At 38.3% G+C, this 14,520-nt stretch overlaps 1 protein-coding gene and 1 long non-coding RNA gene across 3 annotated transcripts in view; one reads left to right on the top strand and one right to left on the bottom strand.

Moving 5' to 3' along the window:
- LOC307015142 overlaps positions 1-5,957 on the bottom strand; it is a 59,412-nt gene extending 53,455 nt beyond the window's left edge. The window contains exons 1-2 of the long non-coding RNA XR_013801429.1: positions 5,699-5,957; positions 2,440-2,550 (exon numbers count right to left, since the gene is read on the bottom strand). This is a non-coding gene — a long non-coding RNA (uncharacterized lncRNA). The remainder of the gene's footprint in view (positions 1-2,439; positions 2,551-5,698) is intronic.
- LOC307015141 (transmembrane protein 235) overlaps positions 5,462-14,520 on the top strand; it is a 12,805-nt gene continuing 3,746 nt past the window's right edge. Inside the window, exons 1-4 of one of the 2 annotated variants that reach the window (XM_079643571.1) lie at positions 5,462-5,504; positions 5,917-5,991; positions 11,119-11,196; positions 11,673-11,810. In XM_079643571.1, coding sequence (XP_079499697.1) covers positions 5,465-5,504; positions 5,917-5,991; positions 11,119-11,196; positions 11,673-11,810 — 331 coding nt within the window. In that variant the 5' untranslated portion in view covers positions 5,462-5,464. Of the gene's footprint in view, positions 5,505-5,916; positions 5,992-9,062; positions 9,784-11,118; positions 11,197-11,672; positions 11,811-14,520 lie in introns of those variants that run through there. The other variant, XM_079643570.1, reaches the window with a different exon arrangement.

Below are 14,520 nucleotides of genomic sequence, written 5' to 3'. Positions count from 1 at the left end.
TGCCTTCTCCAATGGTTTAATAATGTTTATCTCTTTGTATATACAGTCTATGGTTTATCCACAACAAAGTATTGTATTTCCTTTTTTCAGAATTTCAAATGACTCTTTTACAAAAACAAACTCAATTTTCAACACCAGCACATTTCACATTGACACTTGGCCTCCTCTTGTTTAATTCTATAATTGCACTAGCAAATGTGTTCTTTGAGCATCGCAGCCCCATAATTGCTCTGCTCACTAGCCCAGATCATTACCCACTACTCACTGAACTGAAGGAGTTTTATCAGATTAACTTAATAAACTGAATGGACTCTGCTTTTGGCCAGGCTTTTCAACTGTGCAAAGTCTGCACTGAGAGTGGGCACACCAACGTTTTAAGTTAAAGAAAAACGTTTGAAATGCAGAAAACCAAGTGAAATCCATCTTAGCTGTGTTCCCCTTCTTTCTGTCAGTTTTTAAACCAGACAGCTGTGAAAACAAGTTCATTTTTTGTGAAAATGGATGGCTAGAGGTCGATATGTATAACTGCCACTCTTTGTTTGTTTTGCACTGTGTGTTGTACTGCAACACTGGCAAGTTTTGCCTGCAGTAAGTGTTGTTCTGGACAAACAATACTAAAATTGGGTTATTTGTGCTTGCATCAGGTCAAACATGGGACAGAAATCCAATTACGATTTCTTTAGGATAAAGGCAAGTGCTTGTTATACAAAGATGGAGTAGATCCCCTAAGGTTGATCAAATCAGGATAAAATCTCCTTTAAATGAAGTTCAGACAACTCCTTGGATCAGCCTTTACATTCCAGTAGGACAAATAAATACACAACATGTCAGTGTATACACAAGAATCAGTGTAGATTAGCTGGTGGATGGCTTTTGAATACAGGTTGTCTTCAGAGGAAGAGGGCAAGCTCACACAGAAATTGCAGATCTTTTCATTAAGATTTTTATATAAAATAGGAAAAAAACATATAAATCTGATAAAAAGAGATGTGTACTACTTGTCAAAAGCAGTGGTACAATTCTGATCCATTACAAAAGGTGTCCCACCTGTTGAGTGTGGTCAAAAGTCATACAATGCTGCATTGATTTGGAGTAACTGGGTCATAGGAAATTGGCAACTGTTAAAAGAAATGGACTTCTCAATAAAAAAGTGAATTTTCTTAAAATATAATTGTACAAAATAGACGGTGGATTAAAATTCAATAGAAAGAGGTTTGTTTCATGTTCACTATATAGTTATATTATCTGGTATGCAATGGAGGTCCATGGGTCAAATTACATGGAAGATATTGAAACGTTTTAAAGAGCACAAATTGGCAATTCAACAATACGTTGTAATACAATGCTGCATTGATTTTGAGTTGCTGGCCATATGACATGGAAGCCATTGAAAGAAAGAGGTTTTTCAAAAAGAAATTTCATAACAATTGTATGGATTTGTAGTCACTGAGACAAATGAAAGTTGTCTTTCAGACTGTTCATGCTGTAATGAGGCCACCATGTTGAATAGTTAGCCTATTTGTTTGATAAGGCCAGAATATATTGGGGAAATGGAGACTAGTCTACTTTGTCCTAAAGACATGCATGTGCCACCGGTTTACCTTTGAGTACTCAATGCTAGAATGGAAATATATTGTAAAGATATTGTTGTCATACAAAGATAACCCAAAGAAGTAGTGTGAGTGATACGATTGGTGCAATAATCACCAGGACATATTATTCTGAAGCATTCTTATCATCCAACTGCACAACATTCAACATCATTTCATCAACAAAAGTCTGACTAGTTTTAAACCAAACTTTCCCTTCAGATGACAATAACTGCATCTTTTGATTCCAACCTGAACCTTGCTATGAATATTCAAATCAATAACAACAAGCGATGTGTAGGGACACTGACAATGCAATGCTTGTTAAATTAGGTTTAACACCCAAGAGAAATCTAAAACTAAAGTGTCCACAAAAATACAGCACACATTCAATGTTGGGCTGAAATAAACCAATTGCCACTTTTAATTAGAATCCAAAAAACAGCAATACAAATTCTACAAACACCTTAAAGCCAATGAGCCCAGCTCCAACCCTTTCAAAGCTGTACATGAGACTCAGCTAATCGACAGAGCTCAGACGTCACACAAGAGGACCAACCAAAGGAGGAGGATATCAAACAATGGAGATCACAGAACTTTAAAGTAAACTGCAATGTCGTTAAGCACTGACCGGATAAGAACAGGGTTGATTATCTGGGAACAGCGAGCAACTGAGAAAGATTTAAACGACAACAACCTCGCCCCTTGAGACTGGTGGACTCAGACAAACGTGGCAACCCAGAGTCAGTTCTGCCAACAATGAAAAAAACTAACGACAAATTGGTTTCCTGGAGAAAGAACTGGGTTTATAATCAGAAAAAAGTAGAGGTTCACTTTGAACTTTTCCTACCTTTCGGCACTCTGTTGATTCCTCCTGCAGCTCTTGCATCTTCAGTCTGCCATCCCCAGGTTGACTTTAATGTGGCTGAGTCAATCCCTTTTCTTTCACTCTTTAATACACCTGCAAAAACACATGAATGAGGACAAAAATAATACATTAATCCCACAAGCAAAAACATGTCCACCTCTGTTCAAACACACTGCAAATGTGCATTTGTTAAATGTGTATGACCCCTATACAGTGTGTGCTGATGAATGACTTTAATTGTAGAAAGGAGGTGCAATAATGTCAACAAAATGAAATACAAATCTAACTGGCTGCTGTGACATTTCTTGTTCATCTTCCAAACAATAGTCATAATCCGGCAGAAGTGGTAAACTATCATCAAATTAAAAAAGCTTGGCGGAGGTTTTTCAGCCCGAAATATAACAAACACAGAGGTCAGTTATGTAGGTGAAATACTCATTTGGGTTTCAAAAGACGGCATATTTGTGCCTCCGCAACTCAACACATCATAGTACATCTTTGCTGATTTTGAAGTATGCTGATGAAAGAATGTTTTAATGGTTTACAGCAGCAGTGGACATACAAGCCTATGGTACATCTTTGTAATGGTTCTCTAATAGGTATTTTCATTGGAAATTAAATTAGTACATTTGTAAAACAGTGTAATTGAAATGATTAAGACACATCTTCACAAGACATAATCTGTTCAGCGTAGCCACGCTCCAATAGTTTCTCTATTACAGTATTACTGGACTTGTATTTTTTGTAGGATAATTAGTTTTCAATTCAAAGTGTGCAGTGTGTCTTTTTTGCAACCAACTTAATAAAACAATATTCCACAGTTATCACATTTACCTGAGCCAGATATAAGAATGTACCTCTAAGCTTTTTATATTATGTGTTTATAATCATTATTTGTTCAGACTCCCTTTATTTATGTTTATTTTTTCATCTATTTTCTTTGGTCTGTTTCATTTTGTTGTCCCAGTTTTATATTTTCATATGTACACACATTATGTAAAACTGTACGTTTTGTGTACTGCCCTTTCCATAAAAAAAAAGAAGAAGGTACAATTTAATTGTGTTTCTGAGAAATCCATTTCTGGTGGTTAATTATAATCAGGATATGATGTTTGAATTCAATTCATGTCATTATGGAAAATAAAGGGGTTTTTGTTTTGTCATGCAGTTTCTTTACTTTAGATTAAGCATTCCCTATCATATACTTTCAAAGATCCATCCTGTAACAACTGTCAGCAATACTCTATAAAGACTCATTATCATTATGGATTCTCCCAAAGATATATTCTGCATAATGACGGGATTAGTTGTCTCTCATATGTGTTTGTCTGCGTGCTCTGAACTAAACCAAGGTATTACATTAATTATATTTCAATGCACTGATTGAGTAAAGCAATGTGCCCTTCTCTTTTTAATAAATGTCAAAGCAGATGCATTTGTGGAATCTGAAAGGCAATTTAACTACTGTACAAATAGCCTGCTCACAAAAGTTGTATTAAATTATAGAAGTGCATTGGTCCAGAAAAACACTTCCATTTCCTATCCAATGACTGACAGTTCCATCTTTCCCTTTCCTTGATGTTTAGGGAAATACATTAAATATATATTTTTCATTGTATTATTTTTTATTATTATATTATTCTGTATGGACAAAAGTAAGATTATATCCCATCTCTATCCACTGAGCACATCTGGGATGGCTGGCCAAGCTTTACAAGTGTGTTCGCATTTGTAAACTGTTTCCGCCTACAGCAGGTTTTGGAAAATACATTGGAAAGTCATACTTTATTTATGATGCGCATTACACAACATTAAGAATTTAAGAGGACCGGGCAGAGAATTGTGTCAAGTGATAATGTGTAGATTTACTTTATGGACATGTATGCTAGAGGGTTGCTTTAAACTAGCCGCACATCCACTTCCAATTGCATCAGTGCTAATACTTTAAACATAGCAAGGATAACTACATTTCAAATATTTCCTCCTGCTGCGTCCGGTTGCACACACAAGCTTTTCAAATTGAAAGGGTGGTGGAAATAATCGATACAGCATAGTATTGCGATACTTTGCGTGGCGATATTGTATCGATACACGGACGCCAAGTATCGATATTTTATTATATAAACTATTCATCTTGCAAATCCAAATTTCAAGTTTTTGGTAACAATTTATTTTTCAATTCACTAAATGGTGCTGAGCTTTTTCTTGTGCGGTCATGGCCATGGGTAAAGTAAGTGGGATTGGCAGGAAGTTAGTCAAAACAAAGATGTAAATACATAGCAATATATTGTATCGCAATACTTAGCATATCGTAGAATCGCAATACTATCGAATCGTGGCTTAAATATCGCGATAGTATCGTATAGTGGGGAGCCTGGTGATTCTCATCCCTATCAAATTGAATGACATTATATAAAGCTCACTTAAATTACCATATGTTCAGGGATGACTTTAAACTAGGGTTAAAATAATTAACCAACACAATGACACTACTTGGATTAGGAAGTGATAAAGGTTATGGCCATTTCCAAGACAATCTGCAGACATTGCACCTCTCCAGCTGTATTAGAATAATTACACCTCAAAGTGCGAGACCTCACTGAACAGGATCAATTAAAAGGGTTAGCTGTTGAAATCTACTCTTCTTTTGTGTGCCTTTTACATCACAGTTTTAAATCAAATACGGTCAATATATTACTGCAATTGAAAACATTGTCAATACATCATTTTCTAGTGGAGAGGAAGAGGAAACCCTGAAGCAGTCTGCAAGAGAACAGGGCAAGATTTATTATACAGGGAGAGGACACCATAACACTTTAAGCCATAAAGCTACACAGGAAAAGGCTTCAAAATAAGTAAGTCAGAGTCCATTCCTAATGAGAATTTGTTGCCTTGTTGTAGTTGAAAATTGCTTTTCATAGAAGGTCCCCATTCAACTTGACAGAGCATGGGCAGTTTTACCAAAAATACTGTGGGTGCAATGGATAGTTTAAAATGTGCCAGGCAGATGGACCTATCCACACGGTGCCCTACGGTATATGTTAAAGGTGACCTAGCATGCAAAATGCACTTTTGTACGTCTTTTATACATGAATATGTGTGAATGCTGAATGCTAAATGTTTTGAACTCAGCTGTACTATCAGTGCGTTTGCATTTTGATATTAAGATTATTATTTGTTATTACTTGGTTCATTGAGAAAAAGAACAAAATCTCCTGGAGGTTTTATGTTAAACACTTACCTGAAAGACTGGTGCTAAGTTAGCTAGTTCGGCAGTTCCATCAGTGCGTGTCTCACAAACTGTCTCTCTCCACAGTTTTACGGTATCATTCCTCATATAACAATACCGGATCTATTCGGAACTTTTAAACATTTGCTTGGCTAACGTCCCGTCGCTTTTGGATAGCTTCCAACACAGCAATATGCTCATGTTGTATTTTCTTTTTCATTTGGACTCAGGTGTGCGTAACGTCAACTATCCAAGCTGCCACATGGCTGCTTCTCCTACCGGACATTTTCGGTATGACGTCTACGGTAAATAAGTGTTCATAAAGTACAAAAGGTAAGTATTTTAAATGACTGTTGAATGACATAATGCCAACCGAAAGTCTTAATTGTGTCCAGTATGTGTCAGTACTGTTGTGTTTGTTTATTGAGTGCTAGTACATACGGAAATGTGCTTAGACTTATTTGTTTGCCTCGGTGTTTACCTCATCGGTGTCTGCTGTTTCATTTAGCTGTTAACAGCATTCCAACTAACTGTTATTCTACGGACGAAAAGTGTATTATTCCGCCGGTATTTTGGCCCTCTTCTCCTCCCGCATTGAACATCGCAGAAACTTTGTTCAAACATCAAAATGTTCAGCTTGGTCGGGAATCGATGGCTATTACTTTTTTCATTCATAACTTTCATAATTCCAGAGATACATCCCATAATACATAATTTTTTTAACATTGAAGTCAATGGAGAAAATCTTCAGAGTTAAAAAAATCTTCATGCAATTCAACTGCTAACTGTTCATTCATACTTTCACTCAGACACCTCATTCCAACATTAAAATCTTACACATCTTTCTGACATTATTCGTGTAAAACAACTTTTAAATCTGAGTCTAACGTTTAGAGATGTTAAACATTGTTCAGACCTTGTTTTAGAGGTTTTCTTCACATTTTAACATTAACTAGAGTGTGTGATGTCACAGCTAGAGTCGGGGACAGCTTGAAATTCGCATTCATATTTCTTTTTAAAACTGCCATAATTCCCAAACCCTACATTCTTGAGACATAATTTTTCATGACAAACGTAGGAAAACATCTCGTAGCTTGAAAAATGACAAATAATTAAGCAAAAAATAATTAAACAAAGTGCCTCTTGAGAGCATGAAGTGACAAAAACGTTCAACATGTCTCCATTAAAGCCCATTGTAATTTCAGGCAGATATTTCCTCACAGCAGCAGCCGCACACCTTTAGTTAAACAGCCAAAAAGGCCACATTATTAACCCGAAAGTACACAAAAAGGACACTTCAGATACTCAACTTCCTTGACATGCTTCACGTTTTGAAATTTCACAGTTCTTCCACAAAACGTTCACATGTAAGAGGTTCATCTCTCATTCAGAACAGTGAAGCCTTTGAAGTCTAGGCATCTCGTTAGCTCAACTATAAACACCTGTGCAATGGAACACGATGATGTCATCACTCCAACTGACATGCTCAGAGCAGCAGACTTCAGATAGCAGTGTGCAAACAGTCCAGCCGTGAAGACATCTACGGGATAGTTTTGAGATTTCTTCGAATGCCGTTGCCATGGCAACACAATGCTCGCCTTGAAACACAGTTTTCTCATAACTTCAGTGAAAATACTCCAAACAGCCCAGAACTTCACAGGTTTGGTAACGATGCAGCCATCAACGCATCTAAGCGAAGTATGGGGTGTCATCAAATGCCGTTGCCATGGCGACGGACCACTCGCCATGAAACACGATGTGGCTATAAGTCCCATCGACACGGTCCAATCGTCCCCCAATTTTCACTTGTATATCACCGGTCCATGCCTCAACAGCTCTACGCCAAATCTGAGATCTCACCATATGCCGTTTCCATGGAAACGCATCCCTCACCATAAAACATGATGTCGCTATAAGTCCAATGGACACGATCCAATGGTCACGGTCCAATCGTCCCCCAATCTTCACTTGTATATCACCGGTCCATGCCTCAACAGCTCTACGCCAAATCTGAGATCTCACCATATGCCGTTTCCATCCCTCGCCATAAACATGATGTCGCTATAAGTCCAATGGACACGGTCCAATCGTTCCCCAATCTTCACTTGTATATCACCGGTCCATGCCTCAACAGCTCTACGCCAAATCTGAGATCTCACCATATGCCGTTTCCATGGAAGCGCATCCCTCGCCATAAAACATGATGTCGATATAAGTCCAATGGACACGGTCCAATCGTCCCCCAATCTTCACTTGTATATCACCGGTCCATGCCTCAACAGCTCTACGCCAAATCTGAGATCTCACCATATGCCGTTTCCATGGAAACGCATCCCTCGCCATAAAACATGATGTCGCTATAAGTCCAATGGACACGGTCCAATTGTCCCCCAATCTTCATTTCTATATCACCGGTCCATGCCTCAACAGCTCTACGCCAAATCTGAGATCTCATCATATGCCGTTTCCATGGAAACGCATCCCTCACCATAAAACATGATGTCGCTATAACTCCTATAAAAATGTTCAAAAAGTGCTCAAACTTCACATGTGTAATAACAGTCCAGCCGTGAAGACATCTACGGGACAATTTTGAGATTTCTTCAAATGCCGTTGCCATGGCAACACAATGCTCGCCTTGAAACACGGTTTTCTCATAACTTCAGTGAAACTGCTCCAAACGCCCCAAAACTTCACAGGTTTGGTAACGATGCAGCCATCAACGCATCTAAGCGTATTATGGGGTGTCATCAAATGCCGTTGCCACGGTGACAGATCATTCGCCATCAAGTTAGTTCAGAAGTTTGCAGTTCAAATATTCTGCTGCTTTTCCAAGCCTTTTTACTTTATTTTTTTCTCTCATCATCACACATTCAAGCCCCCAGTGTTCATGTATCATTTCAATCTCAAGTCTTCACTTTCTTCTTACACATTACATTTCAACATAGCAGTTTAGCGTCAGATTTTCAGCATAAAGCATTCCCACTAGCAATTTCTTCAGGAATTGCATTCTCTAGCTGAGCGTACTGTCGTATGGGTAGTGAAAGGTCACTTGTCACTGCAGCATGCCTCTATTTCCTCTAATACCAAATAATTAGACATTAGATGTGGGCGGATGTAGTTTGCATCATAAAAATGCATTCCTTTCACCTACTTAAAGGTAGGGTAGGTAAGAATGGAGAAACCAGCTCGAGTCCGCTAGAATTTGAAAGTAGCCTACACAACCGAAAAAAGATCTGCCCCTTCCTTCAGACTTCCTTATAGAGCCCCTCCTCCAACACACACGAACGCGCACATGACCAATGAGGGCACGAGATAAGTTTGTGCACAGATGGGAGGCTAACAGGCCATTAGGTTATTTTAGCCTGGCCGGCTCAGATGTTTGGTCGCGCTTTTTACAGCACCACGCCTTCCACAGATGAAATATTTGTATGTATTTATTGTCAAAGCATTTCATGTATTCATTGCTATCGGGATGTTAACAGCATGCCATGGAATATAAGAAAAAGCGTTTCTGAAGTGAATAACCTACCCCACCTTTAATGGTCAGTGATCGGTGTTTTATTTTGGAATTCAGCACCGAAAGTGACGTTTTTTCTTCTTCTGAATTTACTCTGTGGATCAATCCAAGAGCGCTGCAAGGCACTACAGTCTGTGTGCATGCGGGGAGAGACGCATCTCTCTTCTCATCATTTTAGTTTTTCTTTTAAGTTTTTCATTAATGAACTCTGTTTTGCTGTGTTTATATCTGGATACGTATTACGAGTGTGATTGCCATGGAACACCAACATTTTACAGGGAAGGTTACACCGGGAGAGGTTTTACGCATCGCACATCTTGGAGCATCGAGAAGGAATGCAGTGTAGACGAATATAAAAATTGGACACTATAAGAGAAACTGCACTCGGCGTGTGGTTTGTACACAATGAGGTACGGATTGGTGGTTCTCGCTGCTGGATTTACAGCTTTTCTAAGCTTTAGCCTCCTCGCTGTGGCTATTGGGACTGATTACTGGTACATTATCGATGTGAATAAACCCAACTGCTCAGGTCCAGACGACATGAGTTCCCATTCTGGACTGTGGAGAATTAATGAAGGTATGTCAACTCCTTAAGCGTACGTGTAGTTTACAGTTTTTCAGAGCTTTTAGGGTTAGACTGTGTAAATCCTTATACTCAAGCAGGTTAATGTGTGAGCTGTAAAATCTGATTGTGCCCTAATTTTTCCAGAATAACTTTTGCGGTGCTTCTCATGAGGTCTTTTTGAGATACCTTTTATTATGTGGCATTGACACTGCTGTGCGTAAACCGCTTGTTCTCACAGTTGATGTCACTGTCAGTGTCTCTGCTGTTGACAAACAAAATAATAGAAATCAATAATATACTGTGGATTACATGTGATGCCACATTGTTCATGGATAGGTGTCTTTCTCATGTTGCTGGGTTACCATGTCAATTGTCAGCATCAGTTCACAGGATTTCTTATCCTGGATTTCTTCCTGATTAATCAGCTGTTAGTGACAAAACAGTTTGCAGTGAATCCTAGTTGTGTGACACTAAGGGACAGAAGAGTTGACGTGCCAGTGCTTTTAGCTTGGAAAAATAAATAAGAAAAGGCAGGCCACGAATTTGGTATGCCTTTTGCACTGCCAACCACCAAATCATACACAATGCTCATAACCAAATGAACACACACACACACACACACACACACACACACACACACACACACACAGACACACAAAAAAATGCGTGGGCTCATGCATTTCAGAATATATTCGTTGATTTCTGTCTTTTAGAAAAATGACTGTGAGATTTATTCAATCAGATTCAACGAACAATCACAAAATGAGTGAAAAACAGAGAAAATCACAGTGTGACCCTCCTGAATAACTGGCTCTAATCAACTTCATAGCGTGTTTATTCCAGCGACCCAGCTCAAATCTGTAGACGCCCCTACCGCTGCAGACGAACATGCAGGAAACTTCAAATATATTTTACGGTCATTAGTTTGACACAGATTCAATATAATCTGCTTGTTGGCTGCACTGTTTGAGGTCCCAGATGTGTCCAATGTGTTGCTGGTGCCACCCGTAGTTCACACACTAAATGCCCAGTAATTAAACCAGTGAAATAACCCTGGAACAAGCACTGACACAATTGTTGTTATGGTATGCACTGGATTAGCTCACAAAAGCAGAAACTGCGAAGACGTGCCAAACTGTCACATATGCAGGGGGTGGGTAAATATGTGTCATACAGAGACATCTTTAATCTTTATTTGTATTTAAAAATCTAATGTTTTGAATTTTTAAATATGTTGATCATTATTTGTACAATTCTTGGATAAAGCTGGTGTTTGGTAGCAGTTCTTGCCAGACCTTTCTGTCCACATGTCTTGTTATGTGTAACCTTTCCCCTTGACTTTTTCAGGGGCGAACATGAGCTCTGTCATCCCTTCCTTCACAGCAAACATGTCCAGTCTGTCAGAAGCGGAAAGGCACCTTCTTGGTGAGTGGTTTTGTTTGTAAAATGGCAGTATATAATGAGTTTTTCCTGATAAAAGTTATTTATAGGGGGCTGCTGAAGAAATGACATTTTCAAGCAGCAATAAGCTGTCGGAAAATCCAAACAACAAGAAATACCTTCAGCAAACACAAATATTCTTTTACAAATGATGAAGCATTTGGAAGTCCCTGTTTGCAACTTTGAAAATCAAATAGAGAAAGAAATTGTCCACAGTGACAGTAGCTATGTTAAGCAAGTCTCAAGACTATTTTTGTTGATTTTCATACTCAACTCCAAATTGTTCACCAAATGGTAGAAAATAATCACAGAATTGTTTGAGTGAAATTGATTGCATGCACTCAGCAGTATATCTAGTAGACCTGGCGTTAAGGCACTTTTACAACAAAGACACAGTACAGTCTAAAAGTCTTAAAGGCACAGTAAAAGGTTATGTGTTGTACATGAATGTGTGTTTGCAGGCTTGCACAAGGTGGTGGTCATCATGTTGCCCCTCAGCCTGGTGCTGCTGGTGTTCGGCTGGATCTTTGGCCTCGTCAGTTCGTTGGCCTGCAGTCCCAACCTGCTGGCTGGGTCCGCCTCCTACTTTCTCTTCTGCAGTGAGTCCCCACAGATTTATTTTCTTCTCTGAGCCTGTGGCAATAACATGTATAGCTGTCAGTATGTAATATGTAAAGCATAAGATATTGTGTGGACAGTACAATGTGCACATCATTTGTGCATGTATGTGTTAACCTTTACATTTTTTAATTACAACTGATTGCTCTCTTGTTTTATTTGTTTGACTTAATCTCTTAAGGCATGGCCTAGGAAAAAGATGCCTCCATTGTTTTACAATTTAACCGTTTATTTGACAATGCACATTAATGAACACTTAAAACAATAACCAACCCAAAAAATTATCAGGAATGGCCGTCAAACGTAAGGCTTTTCTGCATTAATTGTTAGTAAGCCTATTGCTATTACGATTCCAGAGTGAATGGAGATACAATGAAGGAAAAAATAGATTTGTATACTCACTTCAATATCCCCATAACAACTATTTGATGGATGATGATATAACTGAATGGCTTCTACTTTTTACTACAACTGTAAATGTAAATGAGATGAAAACCGTTTTTGATACAATTGACAATACAATACAATGAATATGTGTTTTGGCCAAGTTTACCGTTTCCATGTTGACCGTTAAATGGCAGTTTTAAAACAGAACATGTTTATTTCCATAAAGCCATGTTACAAATAACACACATCTCCTAAGATATTGAAATAGTATAGGAAAAACAAAGGAAATGGATCAATATTTATGCATGACTGAAGTTTCATGCTATAAAGCCAGGCTGAATATAACAATATATGGCTTGATAGTGCGAGTGCCTTAATACAGCCACCTTTATACCAAAATACTTCTTATAAGACAGTGTGGATAACATACAGTTAGTTTAACATATTCTGGAGGCTGAAGATCCCATGTTTTCAAAACAGTATAACGTGCATATCTCCTTTTTAAAAGTCTAGAAATCTTTGTAACCACACCGCAGAGTTGACCCGGTAAACGGCAATGAGAAAACAATGATTAGTGTTGTGTCGATATTATATCTTGCAGTGGACTAGCGAAGTTTGTTATATGTTGAATCTGCAGCTTCTAATACATATTTCAGTGTGGAGCCGACATTTAAAATCCCTCTGGATTCAGGTAATGATCTTTCTGATCACACTGTTATATGAAGGGGGGAAATGGTGTTTTTATCGGGAAATAATGAGAAAGACAAGACAGATTCAAGACGTTTGTATTCAATCTGTCAAAGGTGAATAGACACAGGGGACAATTACGCTAGCAAAAACGACTGTGAGAGCTTACACTCCATTAGCTAAATCCCAGTTGTCACACCCTTTATCTAACACTAGAAAGGTGTGAATGAAAACCGTTGGTAGGCATGATCTACTGACAATGAATTCCTGGTATTATCTTGACAGATTTGCATAGTATAAAACATAATTAGAAGCCTGTTCCTAATAACCCTGAACATGATTTCAGATGAAACCATCCAACATTTTCACTATGGACATGGGACATTATTATCATTATTGATCACAGCATGTGTGGATAGATTGCTGAACAAAATGTCAGAAGCGCTTGTTCTTGATTAAAAGATTCAGTCAGGACTTTGCCCTTGGCTCATTAGGCACATTATCCTGTCTCAGTGTCTCAGTCTGCTCCAAATTGTGTCCCTATAAAAAAATATCACAACCTTTTTGTTAATCACATAAACATTCAATTAGAGATATTAAGCGCATCACACAAAGTATTGTTAATCACATAAACAGTACATTCGAGATATTAAGCGCATCACACAAAGTATTGTTAATGAAATAAACAGTCAATTTGAGATATTAAGCGCATCACACAAAGTATTGTCCCGTTAATCTCAAATCAGCAAAAGTGTCCTACGTTTGGTCTCTACAGTCGGGAGACCCAATCTGCCCCAACCGTTCCTTAAATGGCAGTCCAAGGTTATGCTTTCATCAGCAATACAGTAATAGAAACAGCGCTTTTTCTCCTTCAGTTTAAAGGGTTCAGCTGTTGAACCGTCATGATAAATAGAATATCCATCAAAGGAAGCATTTGATTAGGTCCAAGCTCCAAGGGAATGAGTTTGAATCTCGATCCAATTGAATGCATGAATCTGTCACAGAAGTAGATGATGGTATTATTTTATATACTTCGCCATCTCTGCTGACAGGCCGAGCCTTTGATGTCACACAGCAGAGACTGCTTATTTAATCTTTTACCAAATGTCCTATCCACATCTGTACATCCAAGCACCTGCAAGCATCCACACGCTTCAACGTTAGCTGCCTTCGATCCATGGTTAAAAGAAAAAAGGGTAATGCAAAGCAAAATACTCCTAAAGTGTATTCATATTGGCTGGTCCAATGTTTAAAAACATCCACATTGCGTGAGGTTTAAATTCAAAGTGTTAAGATTAGCCAGAACCAGACAAACAGATGTCTAACATACACACCAAGTATTATATTACATGCAATTTGATATATTTCTGTAGATCATCAAAAGAATATTACAACTAAGTGATTCTCATATAGGTCTTTGGAAAGAAGGCATCCTTCTCAGTGTGGAATAATGCAACAATCCCCCATGCATATCTCTCTTTAACTCTAGATTAGGTTCCTACTGCAAAGGAATATAAAAAAAAATTGCATTAAGAGAAGTAACCTACAGTATAGGATGTAGTCGTGGCTCACAACCCCCCAATGGTTTGTTCATTGTATTTGGTGGTTTTAAATTAA

Source organism: Notothenia rossii, assembly GCF_949606895.1.
Source record: "Notothenia rossii genome assembly, chromosome: 8".
Taxonomy (NCBI): Eukaryota; Metazoa; Chordata; class Actinopteri; order Perciformes; family Nototheniidae; genus Notothenia; species Notothenia rossii.
Note: the sequence above shows the minus strand (reverse complement) of the source record. Positions and strands in the feature narration are given on the sequence as shown.